Source organism: Mustela putorius, unplaced genomic scaffold (assembly GCF_011764305.1).
Source record: "Mustela putorius furo isolate JIRA1106 unplaced genomic scaffold, ASM1176430v1.1 tig00003853_pilon_pilon_pilon, whole genome shotgun sequence".
Classification (NCBI taxonomy): Eukaryota; Metazoa; Chordata; class Mammalia; order Carnivora; family Mustelidae; genus Mustela; species Mustela putorius.
In genome coordinates this window covers 29,881,929-29,894,180 of record NW_025422005.1, presented here as the reverse complement: position 1 = coordinate 29,894,180, position 12,252 = coordinate 29,881,929, and the positions used below count along the sequence as shown (strand labels likewise).

The 12,252-nt window shown below is 42.7% G+C and overlaps 1 protein-coding gene across 31 annotated transcripts in view; it reads right to left on the bottom strand.

Moving 5' to 3' along the window:
- Window positions 1–12,252, bottom strand: part of MACF1 (microtubule actin crosslinking factor 1) — a 337,337-nt gene that overhangs the window by 187,778 nt on the left and 137,307 nt on the right. For 21 of the 31 annotated variants that reach the window (XM_045064242.1, XM_045064247.1, XM_045064244.1 and 18 more), the window contains exons 3-6: window positions 10,350–10,439; window positions 7,878–7,973; window positions 5,774–5,851; window positions 2,221–2,313 (exon numbers count right to left, since the gene is read on the bottom strand). In XM_045064242.1, the coding sequence (XP_044920177.1) occupies window positions 2,221–2,313; window positions 5,774–5,851; window positions 7,878–7,973; window positions 10,350–10,439 (357 nt within the window). The remainder of the gene's footprint in view (window positions 1–2,220; window positions 2,314–5,773; window positions 5,852–7,877; window positions 7,974–10,349; window positions 10,440–12,252) is intronic. The other 10 variants (XM_045064246.1, XM_004740710.3, XM_045064263.1 and 7 more) reach the window with 1 other exon arrangement.

Sequence of the window (12,252 nt, the reverse complement as noted above, 5' to 3'; positions counted from 1 at the left end):
CCTTGCCAAGTTCATGTTCCTAGTTATCCCACACCAAATGCATGCCTGAAGACACCCTGTGGTTCCACAAAAACACATATTACTTCCATACTTTGCAGATTACCAGCACTGCCTCCAAACCAGAGCCCCAAGAAATAAGCGCCAAACTCAGAATTCTTTTTCTCAGGTAATTGGGAATTCAGGGACACCTGTTGTTCTGCTTGTAACCAGCAGGTGGCTCCAGTGCTCCAACTAGGACATCACAGCCACTCTGTAGCCTCTGGAGTCAGAGCCTTGAGCTATTTATATTAGCCTTCTTTTCTTACCTGCTCAAGAAGTGCTCTTTCAAATCTTTCATCTTCATAAACAGCAACTGTGTATGGGGGAGCTGTCTGAGAAATAGCTTTGTCTGGCTGGGCTAAAATGATTCAAAACAGTCTTTTTATAAAAATAAGACTGGGGCGCCTGTGTGGCTCAGTGGGTTGGGCCTCTGCCTTCAGCTTGGGTCCTGGTCTCAGGACCCAAGGATCCTGGGATGGAGCCCTGAGTTGGGCTCTCTGCTCAGCGGGGAGCCTGCTTCCCCCTCTCTCTCTGCCTGCCTCTCTGCCTATTCTCTTTCTCTCTCTCTGCCAAATAAATAAATAAAATCTTAAAAAAAAAAAAAAAAGACTGTACTTTTCCAATAGCAATCCAGACTTGAAAAGGATTTGCCCTCTTAGAACGAGAGCAGCAACAAGAAGGCCGTGTGACTATGTGAACACAACCAAGAGGCCACTGCTCTTGAGTCTGATGGAAGCGACACTTGTGCTTGTTAAAAGCACATAAACAGGGGCGCCTGGGTGGCTCAGTGGGTTAAAGCCTCTGCCTTCGGCTCAGGTCATGATCCCAGCCACATCGGGCTCTCTGCTCAGCAGGGAGCCTGTTTCCTCCTCTCTCTCTGCCTGCCTCTCTGCTTACTTGTAATCTCTGTCTGTCAAATAAATAAATAAAATCTTTAAAAAAAAGATTTTTTTAAAAAGCACATATACAAACCTGGCTGCTAAGGTGCCTGCTATATGGACTGAATGTTTGTGTCTCCTCAAAATTCGAGTTGAAATCCTAGCCCACAATGTGATATATTTGGAGGCGGGGGCCCTTGGGAGGTGATTAGGTTCAGATGACATTATGAGAGCAGAGCTTCCATAACAGGATGAATATAAAAGGATGCGGAGATGTGAGATCGCTTTCTCTGCACACATGTGCCATGGGAAGGTCACATGAGGAGCTAACTGGGAATAGGGCACCCACCAACAACCTGCCCAGGCTGCACCCTGATCTCGGACTTCCAGCCTCCACAGCCATGAGAAAAAAAGTATTTGCTGCTTAAGCCACCTAATCAGAGGCTCACCTCGCCCCACTGTGCTTCACTTTATGGCACTCTGAAGATACTGCGTTGTTTTACAAATTGAAAGTCTATGGCAACCATGTGTCAGGCAAGTCTCTCCGTGCCATTTTTTCAACGGTAGTTGCTCACCTTGTGTCTGGGTCCCATTTTGGTAATTTTTCCAACAGTTCAAAATTTTCATTACATCCATTATGTTGATATGTGATCAGTGATTATGACTCACTGAAAATTCAGGTAATAGCATTTTTTAGCAATAAAGTATTTTTTAAATTAAGGTTTGTGCATTTTTTTTTAAAGATATAATGCTATTGCACACTTATAGACTATAGTATAGTGTAAAATTAACTTTTATACACACTGCAGAAAATTCATCTGACTTGCTTTGGTGTGGTGGTCTGGAAGCAAACCAGCAGTATCTCAAAGGTGCGCCTGTATTTCATTAGAGAAGCCCAAACTGACAAAGGCCGTGCTATAATTAACCAGGCTTGTTTTAAGATCATTAGAGATGAGGAAAAGTCTACATCAAAGCAGGATTATAAGCCTTCACTCTACCCTTCTAAAGCATCAAACCCTCCACACTCTGAGTCCCCAAGAGCCAGTTTTGACTCAGCAGAGACTTCTAACAACCTGTCAACACTCAGACAAGTGAAAACTCCCATTTCAGCATGCAAATGAGCAGGAAGTTCTGGGTTTAGGCCACAACAGCTCTGTCCCCAGGCCACTCCTGCTCTCATCCTTGTTCCTGGCACAGAGAAGGAAGGCTAGGCGCTTGGTTCATGGAAGGCTGTACAGCTTCCAGCTCTTTCTAGGCAATGTCCAAGCCACGCAACAGTGACCCCAAACTTCAAAGGCCCTACCTGGAAATGTAAAATAATGGTCCAGATCAGGCCCAGGGTCAGCTTGGGGTTGCCATCCGTGATGTCATCGTTGCGAATATTCACTAGTTTCACCTGTAAAAGAAACAGAAGTTGATCTCAAAGCTCTGGGAATTTCTGTTGTGAGTTCATTTTTATAGATTTTCAGCATTATATACACTTAAAATGATTGTGTGTGTGTGTGTACACGCACCTGCACACACAGTTCTGAGTTTCAACATCTGTATAGATGTGGGTAATTACCACACAATCAGGATAATAGAACAGTTCCATTATCGCAAAAAGGTGACTACCCCTCTGTAGTCATGCCCTGCCCCCACCCTTATTTCCTGCCAACCAGTGATCCGTTCCCAGTTTTACCTGTTCTGGAATGTTGTATGAATAGAATCATATAGTATGTAAGTTTTCGATACTGGCTTTTTTCCCCCCACTTAGCATAATATCCTTGAGATCTCCATCCTCAATGTTACATATATCAGTAGTTTGCTCCTTTTTATTGCTGAGTAGTATTCAGTTGTATCAACAGACTATGCTGTGTTTACCCATTCATCCACTGAAGAACATTCCGGTTGTTTTCGGTTTGGGACAATAATTAATAAAGCTCCTAGATTCATGAGCATATGCTTTCATTTCTATACGGTAAATTGGCAGGCGTGGGACTGTTGGTATATGTTGGTGTATGTTTAGCTTTATAAGAAACTGCCGAACTATTTTCCAACAGGATTGCACCAATTTGCATTCCCACCAGCAAAGCAACCTTGTAATAAGCACATGGTATCCTGAGTGGCTTTTTTATTAAGTCATTGCAGCCCTGACTTTTTTTCTTTGTTTTTTCCCTGGGGCAGGGGGTTGAAAGATCTTCCTCCTTACTGGTCTTTGGCCTGCTCCTACCTTCTATTTTCCCTCCTCTGTTAAAGATATCCACACCTGCCCATGCCTCCACTAGCATCTGCTTTTACTTGTAAAATCTCATTCCAACAACACAATGTGCATAGACACAGGGGCCTTATCCCCCGCTGGGTGGCCACAGTCTCACGTGCTGGAAACTGAGAGATTTCCTGGGCTATGGGACTTTTGGTGCTGAAACTGAGAGGATACCACGAAAACCAGCTCAGCTAGCCTCTTCTGTCACACCCTCATGGAGTTCTTGTTCAATTGTGACAAACTGTCCTTGAACCGTCCTATCTCTCCAATTGAAATGAAATCTATGTGTCTCTAAAGAATTCTAGAGACCTTGAACAAACTTCACTTCTCCCCCACACTAATGGTGGCCTGGTAGTACAGGCTAAATGGCAGTGTCCCTCCAAAATTCATACGTTAAATCCTAACACCTAGTGATGGCATTTAGAGGTGAGGAGATGATTAAGTCATGAGGGGGAAGCCCTCACAAATGGGAATGGTGGTGCCCTTGTAAAAGAGACCCCAGAGAGCTCCCTTGCCCTTCCACCAGATGAGGACCCAGTCAGAAGACTGCAGGCTATGAACCAGAACAGAACCTCACCAGACACCGAATCTGCTAGCCATGGCTTGTTCTTGGACTTACCAGTTTCCAGAACTGTGAGAAATACATTGCTGCTGCTTATAAACCACCTTGTCCATAGTATTTTTATTATAGCAGCCTGAACAAAGACGCCTGTATTTCCAGAAAGAAAAGTAGCTCTTATAGATTGAGAATAATTTTCTAATCACCAATCACTGACCCACAGTTGGCAGGCTGCGGTATCAGCCAAGGCCATATTCTTTGGTCACACTTCCACCAGCTTGCCTCTTCCATTCTGAAGTCTACCTTCCAATCTCTCCTAACCCTTGATGATTTTAACACCTAGATCCTAAAACTGGCGATATTAGTACTCATTTCAATGACTCAAATATCACCTCATCTGCAAAATTCATGTGCCTTCTCCATTTTGAGGACTTCTGCTTTTACTCTACTTTGGATACCCACACAATTACAACTTGGACCTCCCCATTACCAAGAGCTGTTCTAGAGTTCCCCTGCCCTTCTCTGAGTCTACTGTTCTTATCTGTATACATTTGCATTTGATTACAGTAACTAAATCTACCCTTGGTCCTTATTTAGATGTGTAGCTAATCAATTCTTCTCAATTGACCCTGGCTATTAAGAACCTCCAGATTCCCTCCAGCTCTACACACAGATATTCCCAATCTTGTTTTCTCTACTCCCCTAAACACTGCCTCTAATTCTCCCACTACTTTTCATTTGTTAATTTATTTCAACAAATAATTATTAAGTGTCAATTACAGACCATTCACTATGGCAGGTGATAAATTTAAAAATATTAAGATCCTGTTCATGGTCCTCACAGGGCCTATATAACAAGACAGCAAACAGAGAAATAATGAAGTAGTAGATGTTATATTGGGACTAAACTGCTTTGGGAACACAGAGAAGAATTTCCCAAATTAATAAGAACTACTGATAAAAGTAACAAAAATGAACTAATTCTAAAAATATGCATACCATTCTATTTCAGCTTGGGCCAAGCTATTGTCTGTGGCTAGACCCAGCTCTTCCACATGGCTGGCTCTAAGCAGCCCATCTTCCTTCCCGCCACACACCACCCCTACATCACCATCTCTCCCTCCTTCCTTCTCCCTGTATCTCAGAGAAAGGAGCATTTTCCTTTTCTTTTTCAAAGATAACCATACCACCTGTGCTCACATCTCATCCCCAATTCCTGGACTTGGTTCCATCCATCAGGAAGTGGGAAGGAAGGGGGGAAACAGCATGGGTGGTGGCAGGATTACTGAACCTCAATGACAGGAGACTTAGGTAAAAGTCCCAGCTCGCTCCAGCTTGTATGCTTGGGGGCAGGTCACTTCACCTGTCCAGATCTCAGTGTCCTTATCTAGAAGATGCAGAAACTGGGCCTGTACCTCTCTAAGGCATCTCCCAGAGGTAACATTTTATCACTCAGTACTCCTCCTCAGCCTCATTTCTGTTGCCTCTCTTCACTGGCTTCTCCTCCTACATCCAAAAACATGTTGAAAACTTCTTTTTTTCCCCTTCTATAACGAAGCCCACTAAACTCCAAGTGCTTTCCTGCTCTATTCAGATCATACTCTTAAGTCACCAATGCTTGGTGGCTCAGATCTTTCCTTCAGACCTCATGTGGCACCAATACAACGGCTAAACCTGACCAGCCCCTCCTCTACTTTTCAGGATAGTGTAACCTTCTTGTTTTTCCTCTTCCTGGGTGTTGTACCCTTTTCTATCTTCTTTGCTGACCTTAATTTTCCATCTTCCTTTTGACCTCCACCTAAGGTGAGTCCATAAGGTTCAATCTTCAGATCTTGCTCTTCTCTGTTAACACTGTCCCACTCAGGAAGGCCACGGGCTCTATGCAAGGACGACCAACCATAACACAATTGCTCACTAGCAAGCAAGACTCAGACTGGGCCAGTCAGATGTAGCAATTACCGAGGGTTCATTAGGAGTGCTGAGAACTCCCGTAAGTGGGGACTCAATGCCAGCATTCCCAGGCAGAATAGGGAAAGCATGGACTCATGTTACCTGTCGCTGCTTTAGGAAGTCCAGGGCAATCTGCACATTCTGCAGCCTGTGAAAACGCATCCTGCCCTTCTCCCGGGGCTGCAAACAAACAGAAACACGTGTTAATTTTAGCTACACCTATTTACCCATGCAGACCCCACTTCTTTCTCATTCCAGAGAATCACAAGGAATTCCTCATGGTGGAAGCCAGCCATGGGAGCATTACAAAAAGCACCCCTTAATGGCAGGACCTTTGTGTGTTTTGCCATGCTCCCTGAGGCCTCCAAAATGCTTGTTTACCACTGCCGTCCTATGAGCGCACAGTGTGCACTGAGTCCTAATGCTGAACCAGTGCCATGGCTTCTCTACAGATCCTGTTGCAGCCACAGTGGGGCAAAACCTGATTCTAGGTGTACAGGTAATGGGAACAAATCCTGGCTCTACGGCTCCTAAAATCACGGCTAAATGCTATTTTAAGGGAAGGTGGGAAGTCTTAATTGCATATTGCACATTAATAGAGCCAACCTTATTAAAAACCTGGCAAAAGAAGTTAGAAGTAGCCAATTTTAAACCAGGGAATGAAGAGTTATATATGCTCAATAAATCAGAGAAAAAATGTAAAAATGAGATAAAAATCAGGAAGAAACCTATTTTCCAGGCAGAGGGGTGTCCGTTTAAGAAAGCCACCTTCTACCCACTATGAAATACCATGAGCAACGAAAACCTTGGTGAGGTATGGCTGTTCAACATGATACTCCAAAGAAAGTATTTCCTGATGATAGTCACTCAGTCCAGGATGAGCCACAGGAAAGAAGCTCACCTCCATCCTCTGGTGCCTCTGGTGCCCTGTCCACAGCTCAGCTATTATCCATTCCAAAGTGCTTGAAATCCATTTGCCCAGTGAGAACATGCAGGGGTGGCTACCTACCTCTGGCACCTTTTCTTCTGCTCATTTTCCAATGTTGCTTTTATTTTACTAAAACTGGGCCTGAGACAATACTCTCACTAGATATATATATAAAATATATGCCCAATTCATTTGTAAATGTCAAAGTGGTACTAATTAAAGGCTGATGAATAATAAGGTAGTTCTGCGGCAGGTGCTTGCACCAAGGAACATTGCCCCAGGTTGAACTGCACAAAACGTAAGCCAACATGTGTAAAGATAAGGGTAGAAGCACCTTTCTGAGAGCCCCCAAATAGTGCTCCCACACAAGGATAATCTGCAATGAGGTTGAGTCCTCTCTGGGCAGCAAGATAACTTCTTATATCAAAGATTTAGGAAAATCTTTCTAGCAAGAACCTCTTTTTCAGTCACTTCAGCTAAACTACCTGTGAACATGGCTTTGAGGATGACAGAGCCTATGAAACTGAAAAGTCTAAGGCAATGGGCAGGGAGATTGAGGAGGTGGGGAAATGACCTTAAGAGGACTGGAAATAGGGATATTGCCTAATCTGTGTTTCTGAAGAAAGAGTATGGGCTATAATATAGGGCCTGCAAACAGGAAATGCCCTTCTTACACATTCTTATCTTTACTCCTCGTACTCCCCACCAAAAATAAATACCCTAAGAGCATGCAAGTTAAAATCACTGTCCTCTACAGCAACTAGAGATATTATTGACCAAGGCAGAGTATCTCCATGCAGTGAGTGGTTTGCAAACAACAGGCTGTTTTGAAAACAGATGACATGGTGTCTGGTGAGAACCTGAAGGCTAGAGGTGGAGAGAGAGTGAGAGTTAGTCTGAAGTGTGGAGCCAAGAGCAATTAACTCTCATGCCTTCAGCTAAACTTTCCACAGCTCTGCAATCCAGACTCAGACAACACAGCAAGGCCACCAGAAGGCTATGGGTCTCCAGGTCACAAAGGCACTTGACACCTCCAAACACCATGATTATTTTTCGTGCCAACCACTCTCAGATAAGCAAAACAATCCCCACTTCAGGATCATCTAACAGTGGCAAGAGGCACAATTAGTTTTAACCACTTTCTTTGGGACCCAAATTCCCAGGTGCAGAGGGAAGAAGGTGGCTGGTAACTAAGTTACTTGGAGACCTTGAGAACCTCAGACTCTCTGATGGCCCTGCAGTGCCAGCTGGGATCCTGGCATCCCCAGGAGGACCTACTACATCATCATCATCTTCCTCCTCCTGCTCCTCGCTGTTTGTATGGCGCCAGGAGGGCATGCTCACGAGACGGAGGGTCTTCAGCCCTGCTGGCTCCTTTGGCCACCACCAAGGCAAAGACAGGACAGAGTAACAGGAAATTCATAACACAAAAATGAAAAGGAAATGAATGCAACATTTTTTTAAAAAACTGAAAATAAATATGAAAATATCCTCCCACCTCCCCAGACTTGCAAAACTGAATCAAGACCAGATTACAAAGTTATATGGAACACTTAATGTTGAAAAACATCTTCAGGGAGCCTGCGTGGCTCAGTCGGTTAAGCATCTGACTCTTGACTTTGGCTCAGGTCATGATCTCAGGTTCCTGGGATTGAGCCCCGTGTCAGGCTCTGCACTCAGCGTGGAGTCTGCTTGTCCCTCTCTCTCCCTCTTCCACTGTCCCTCTTTTCTCTCCCCTCTCTCTCTGTCTCTGACCCCCTCTCAAATAAATAAAATAAAATATTTAAAAGGAAAAAAAGAGAAAACAAATCTTCAATTCTCCCTGGCCACTCACCCTCTCTTTTTGTGAATTAACTAAAGGAGAAAGAGACTGTGAGAATAAATGTGGAAGAGATATCTGGATGGTTCTCAGTGAAAAGATGATACCCTATGAATACTCCATAAAGAACCTGCAGGTTTCCAAAGGTTGGGCAAAGAAATTAGATTGGAGTGTTTTCAGCCTGTTTTTGTAAGCAGTGTCCCAAAAAGAATCATTTTCAATATAAAAATCACTATGAGTTAATCATATATCCCAGCTAAAATGCCCGAAATGCAACTTTGTGAGTGCTAAAGAATAAAGTCCAGGAATGTGAAAGTGACATTTTGATTACTTATGAGATTTATAACTGAAGGCCAGATAAGAACTGGAATTCACTTGTAGCAGCTGTGCTAATAAAAATGTCTGTCAATTTTGTCCATTAAAAATTATAAAAGTGGGGTGCCTGGGTGGCTCAGTGGGTTAAGCTGCTGCCTTCGGCTCAGGTCATGATCTCAGGGTCCTGGGATCAAGTCCCACATTGGGCTCTCTGCTCAGTAGGGAGCCTGCTTCCTCCTCTCTCTCTGCCTGCCTCTCTGCCTACTTGTGATCTCTCTCTGTCAAATAAATAAATAAAATCTTTAAAAAAAATTATAAAAGTAATTCTATTCTGGGCGCCTGGGTGGCTCAGTGGGTTAAGTCGCTGCCTTTGGCTCAGGTCATGATCTCAGGATCCTGGGATCGAGTCCCGCATCGGGATCTCTGCTCAGCAGGGAGCCTGCTTCCCTCTCTCTCTCTCTGCCTGCCTATCTGTCTACTGTGAACTCTGTCAAATAAATAAATAAAATCTTAAAAGTAATTCTATTCTAAGACAAAAAAGATGAGAACCCAAAAAAAAGGGGCCATGGGAAGCCAAGACCCAAACCTTGAAGAAACTGAATATTACTTAAGGAGTGAAATTTAATGTGCCAAATTTCCTTCTAGAAACACAGCAAACAATGACTAAGAATTCACCAAAGGCAGTGAGTGGGCTGGATTTCGGTTCTTTCACTCCCCAGAGATGTTTCCAGTATTCAGCGCTGGACTCTTTTAAATGAAAACTACGTTGTCTATGACATTAGAGGCAGAACACAAACTGCATAGGATTCCCCTGCTTCCATTAGGTTCAAATATACAAAACAAAGAGCCCACAAGTGGGGTTATTTTGATCCCTCAAACAAACCAAGTACAAGAACTATCATCTGACAAGCAAAGAAGCCCAGGCAAGATCTGCCTTCAGGTATGTAGGTGTTTCCCACTAAAGAAATGTTTAACACGTTTGGGAGGAGGCAGGCATGTTTAACTATCCAAGGAACTCAAACGTACTGCATATCCTGGGCTGTGGTCACATACCAACTTTAGTACTTTTCCAAACCTGTGAGACTCAGTGAATCAAAGAAGGAAGAAAGTGAGGTGAATTCCAAAAAATAACTCTAAATTACTCTAAAAATAACTCTGAGATTTTAAATGTGAACTCCATATCCTTAGCTGAATACAGAGAATAAAACAATTCAGAGTAGACGGAAAAGGAGGGGAGGCTATATAGATGAGAAATAAAACTCTAGAATGAAAAATACACCTTACTAAAAAATCTTTAAATGTGAATCTACTGTTCCTGAAATACTCTATCTACAAACAGATAAGGAACAAGTAAGGAGAAAAAAATGCAGATATGAAAGAAATAAAACAGATACCTGATTTCATCAAGAAATGAGAATATGATACATCATTTCCCATTAAGATGAAATTATATCATTCTAAAACAGTCTGAATTAGAAACTAAGTCCACCAGTAATGTCTTCTACTTCTTCCTCCCATATAACCGAGAGCAGGCAGTGGTGGCCAGTCCTGGCATTCAACAAGATGGAACAGTAGGTCATTAATAGGGCTGCATTCATAAGAAGGGAGAAACTCACCAGTTTGATGCCCGAGAGGACCTCCAGCAGAGAGATCAGGTTGTGGCCATCCCGCAGATCTTCATAAAGATCATTGATGTGCTTGCGGACCTGTGGATGAGAATGAAACAGACTGACTTTTATTTGATCTTGAATTCTTTTATTAGTTACCCAAGAATTTCTGGTTCTAGGTAAACACAGATTAAAGACTTTGAAACAGGAAACAATAATAAAATTCAGAAATTTTCAGTTTGGATTACAATACATATGAAATAGTTACACTTAACAGAAATATATGTGTTTTAAAAACTGAAGCCAGATCCATTACATACTATAGCCAACTGTGAATAATGTTCTAGAAAGTCTGGGCAAGTGGAGGGAGAGTCAATCATCCTGAAACCTCTCAGGAATTATTTTGGACCAAAATGTGATACAATGGCCAATAACAGACAGATGAGTCCAGTCAGAATCAGAAAAGCCTTCCAGGGGCACCTGGATGCCTCAGTTGGAACAGCATGCAACTCTTGATCTCAGGGTTGTGAGTTCAAGCCCCACACTGCATGCAGAGATTATGTAAATAAATAAAAACTTTAAAAAAAATAAAAACCTTCCAGAATGCAAAGGAAACAAAAATGCTAGGTACCCAGTGTTTCACAGGGTGTACCTATATGTTAACTCCTCTCTCTTATCAAATATTTCTTTTTTCAGCCCAGGTCACAATCTCGGGGATATGAGAGCAAGCCCAGCATCTGGCTCCATGCTCAGCATAGAGTCTGCTTGAGATTCTCTGCCCCTCCCTCTGCCCTTCCTACTTACACTCACCCTCTCTCAAAATAAATTAAAAAACCTTTTGAGGGTGGTTTTCCTTGTGAAAAAAAAAAAATTCCAATTTTATAAATGAAAATATGGGAAAACAGATCTAACTTTGGGAAAATATGTGATTAATGTCAAACACCATGCTGAATGCTGTGCACATGATCTCCTCTCTTTCACATTGATAAGGTAGGTAATACTCCTATTTTACACATGAGGCAACAAGGCACAGAGGTTAAGTAATTTGCCCAAGGTCACAAGTGGAAAAACAGGCCTCAGTTTGGGCTTTCTCTGAATTTAGTCTTTCCATTAACTGCTATGTTTTATAATCAGCCAATATGCATTTTACAATCCATTTTACAATATGCATTTTCCAATATGATTTTACAATCAGCCATAATCTCATTTTATTTATTTAATCCAAACAAATGCCCCATGAAGTTTATTCAGTGCCCTGAAGGAACTGAGGAAACTGAGGCTTTGAGAAGTTAAGGTCACATAACTGCAGGAAGTGGCAATAGGTGTTCTGGTTCGTTCCAAGTCCAGTGACAACTTCACTGAGTGACACAATGCAGAATCAGTGGCAAGTGGCAAGTATAAGAAAGCAGATTCATTTTCAACATAAGTTGTTCTTTAGACAACAATAAAAAGGGCTACTTTCAGAAGTAGCGGCTTTTTTCAAGCATAGACCAGGATACTAGGATTTCACATTTGAATGAAAAACTGTATAGTCGGCATTTCCAGTTATAATATTCTAGCATTCCAAACAGAATGGGAGTCAGAAAAGATCATGGCTATGGGGTGCCTGACTGGCTCAGTGGGTAGAGCATGTGACTTTGATCTTGGGGTCGTGGGTTACAGCCCCACATTGAGTGTAGAGATTACATTGGGTGGGGGGAGATAAAGGCTGGAATTAGCTGGTGAGGCTTCCTGGAAGAGAAAGAACTGGAAAGACTCGGGGCTGGAGGGAGGCGCATTAACATTTTATTTATTTACTTATTTATTTTAGAGAGACAGAGAGAGAGAGTGAGCACACCTGGGGGAGGGGCAGAGGGAAAGGGAGAGATTCTCAAGCAGACTCTGTGCTGAGCACAGAGCCTGATGCAGGGCT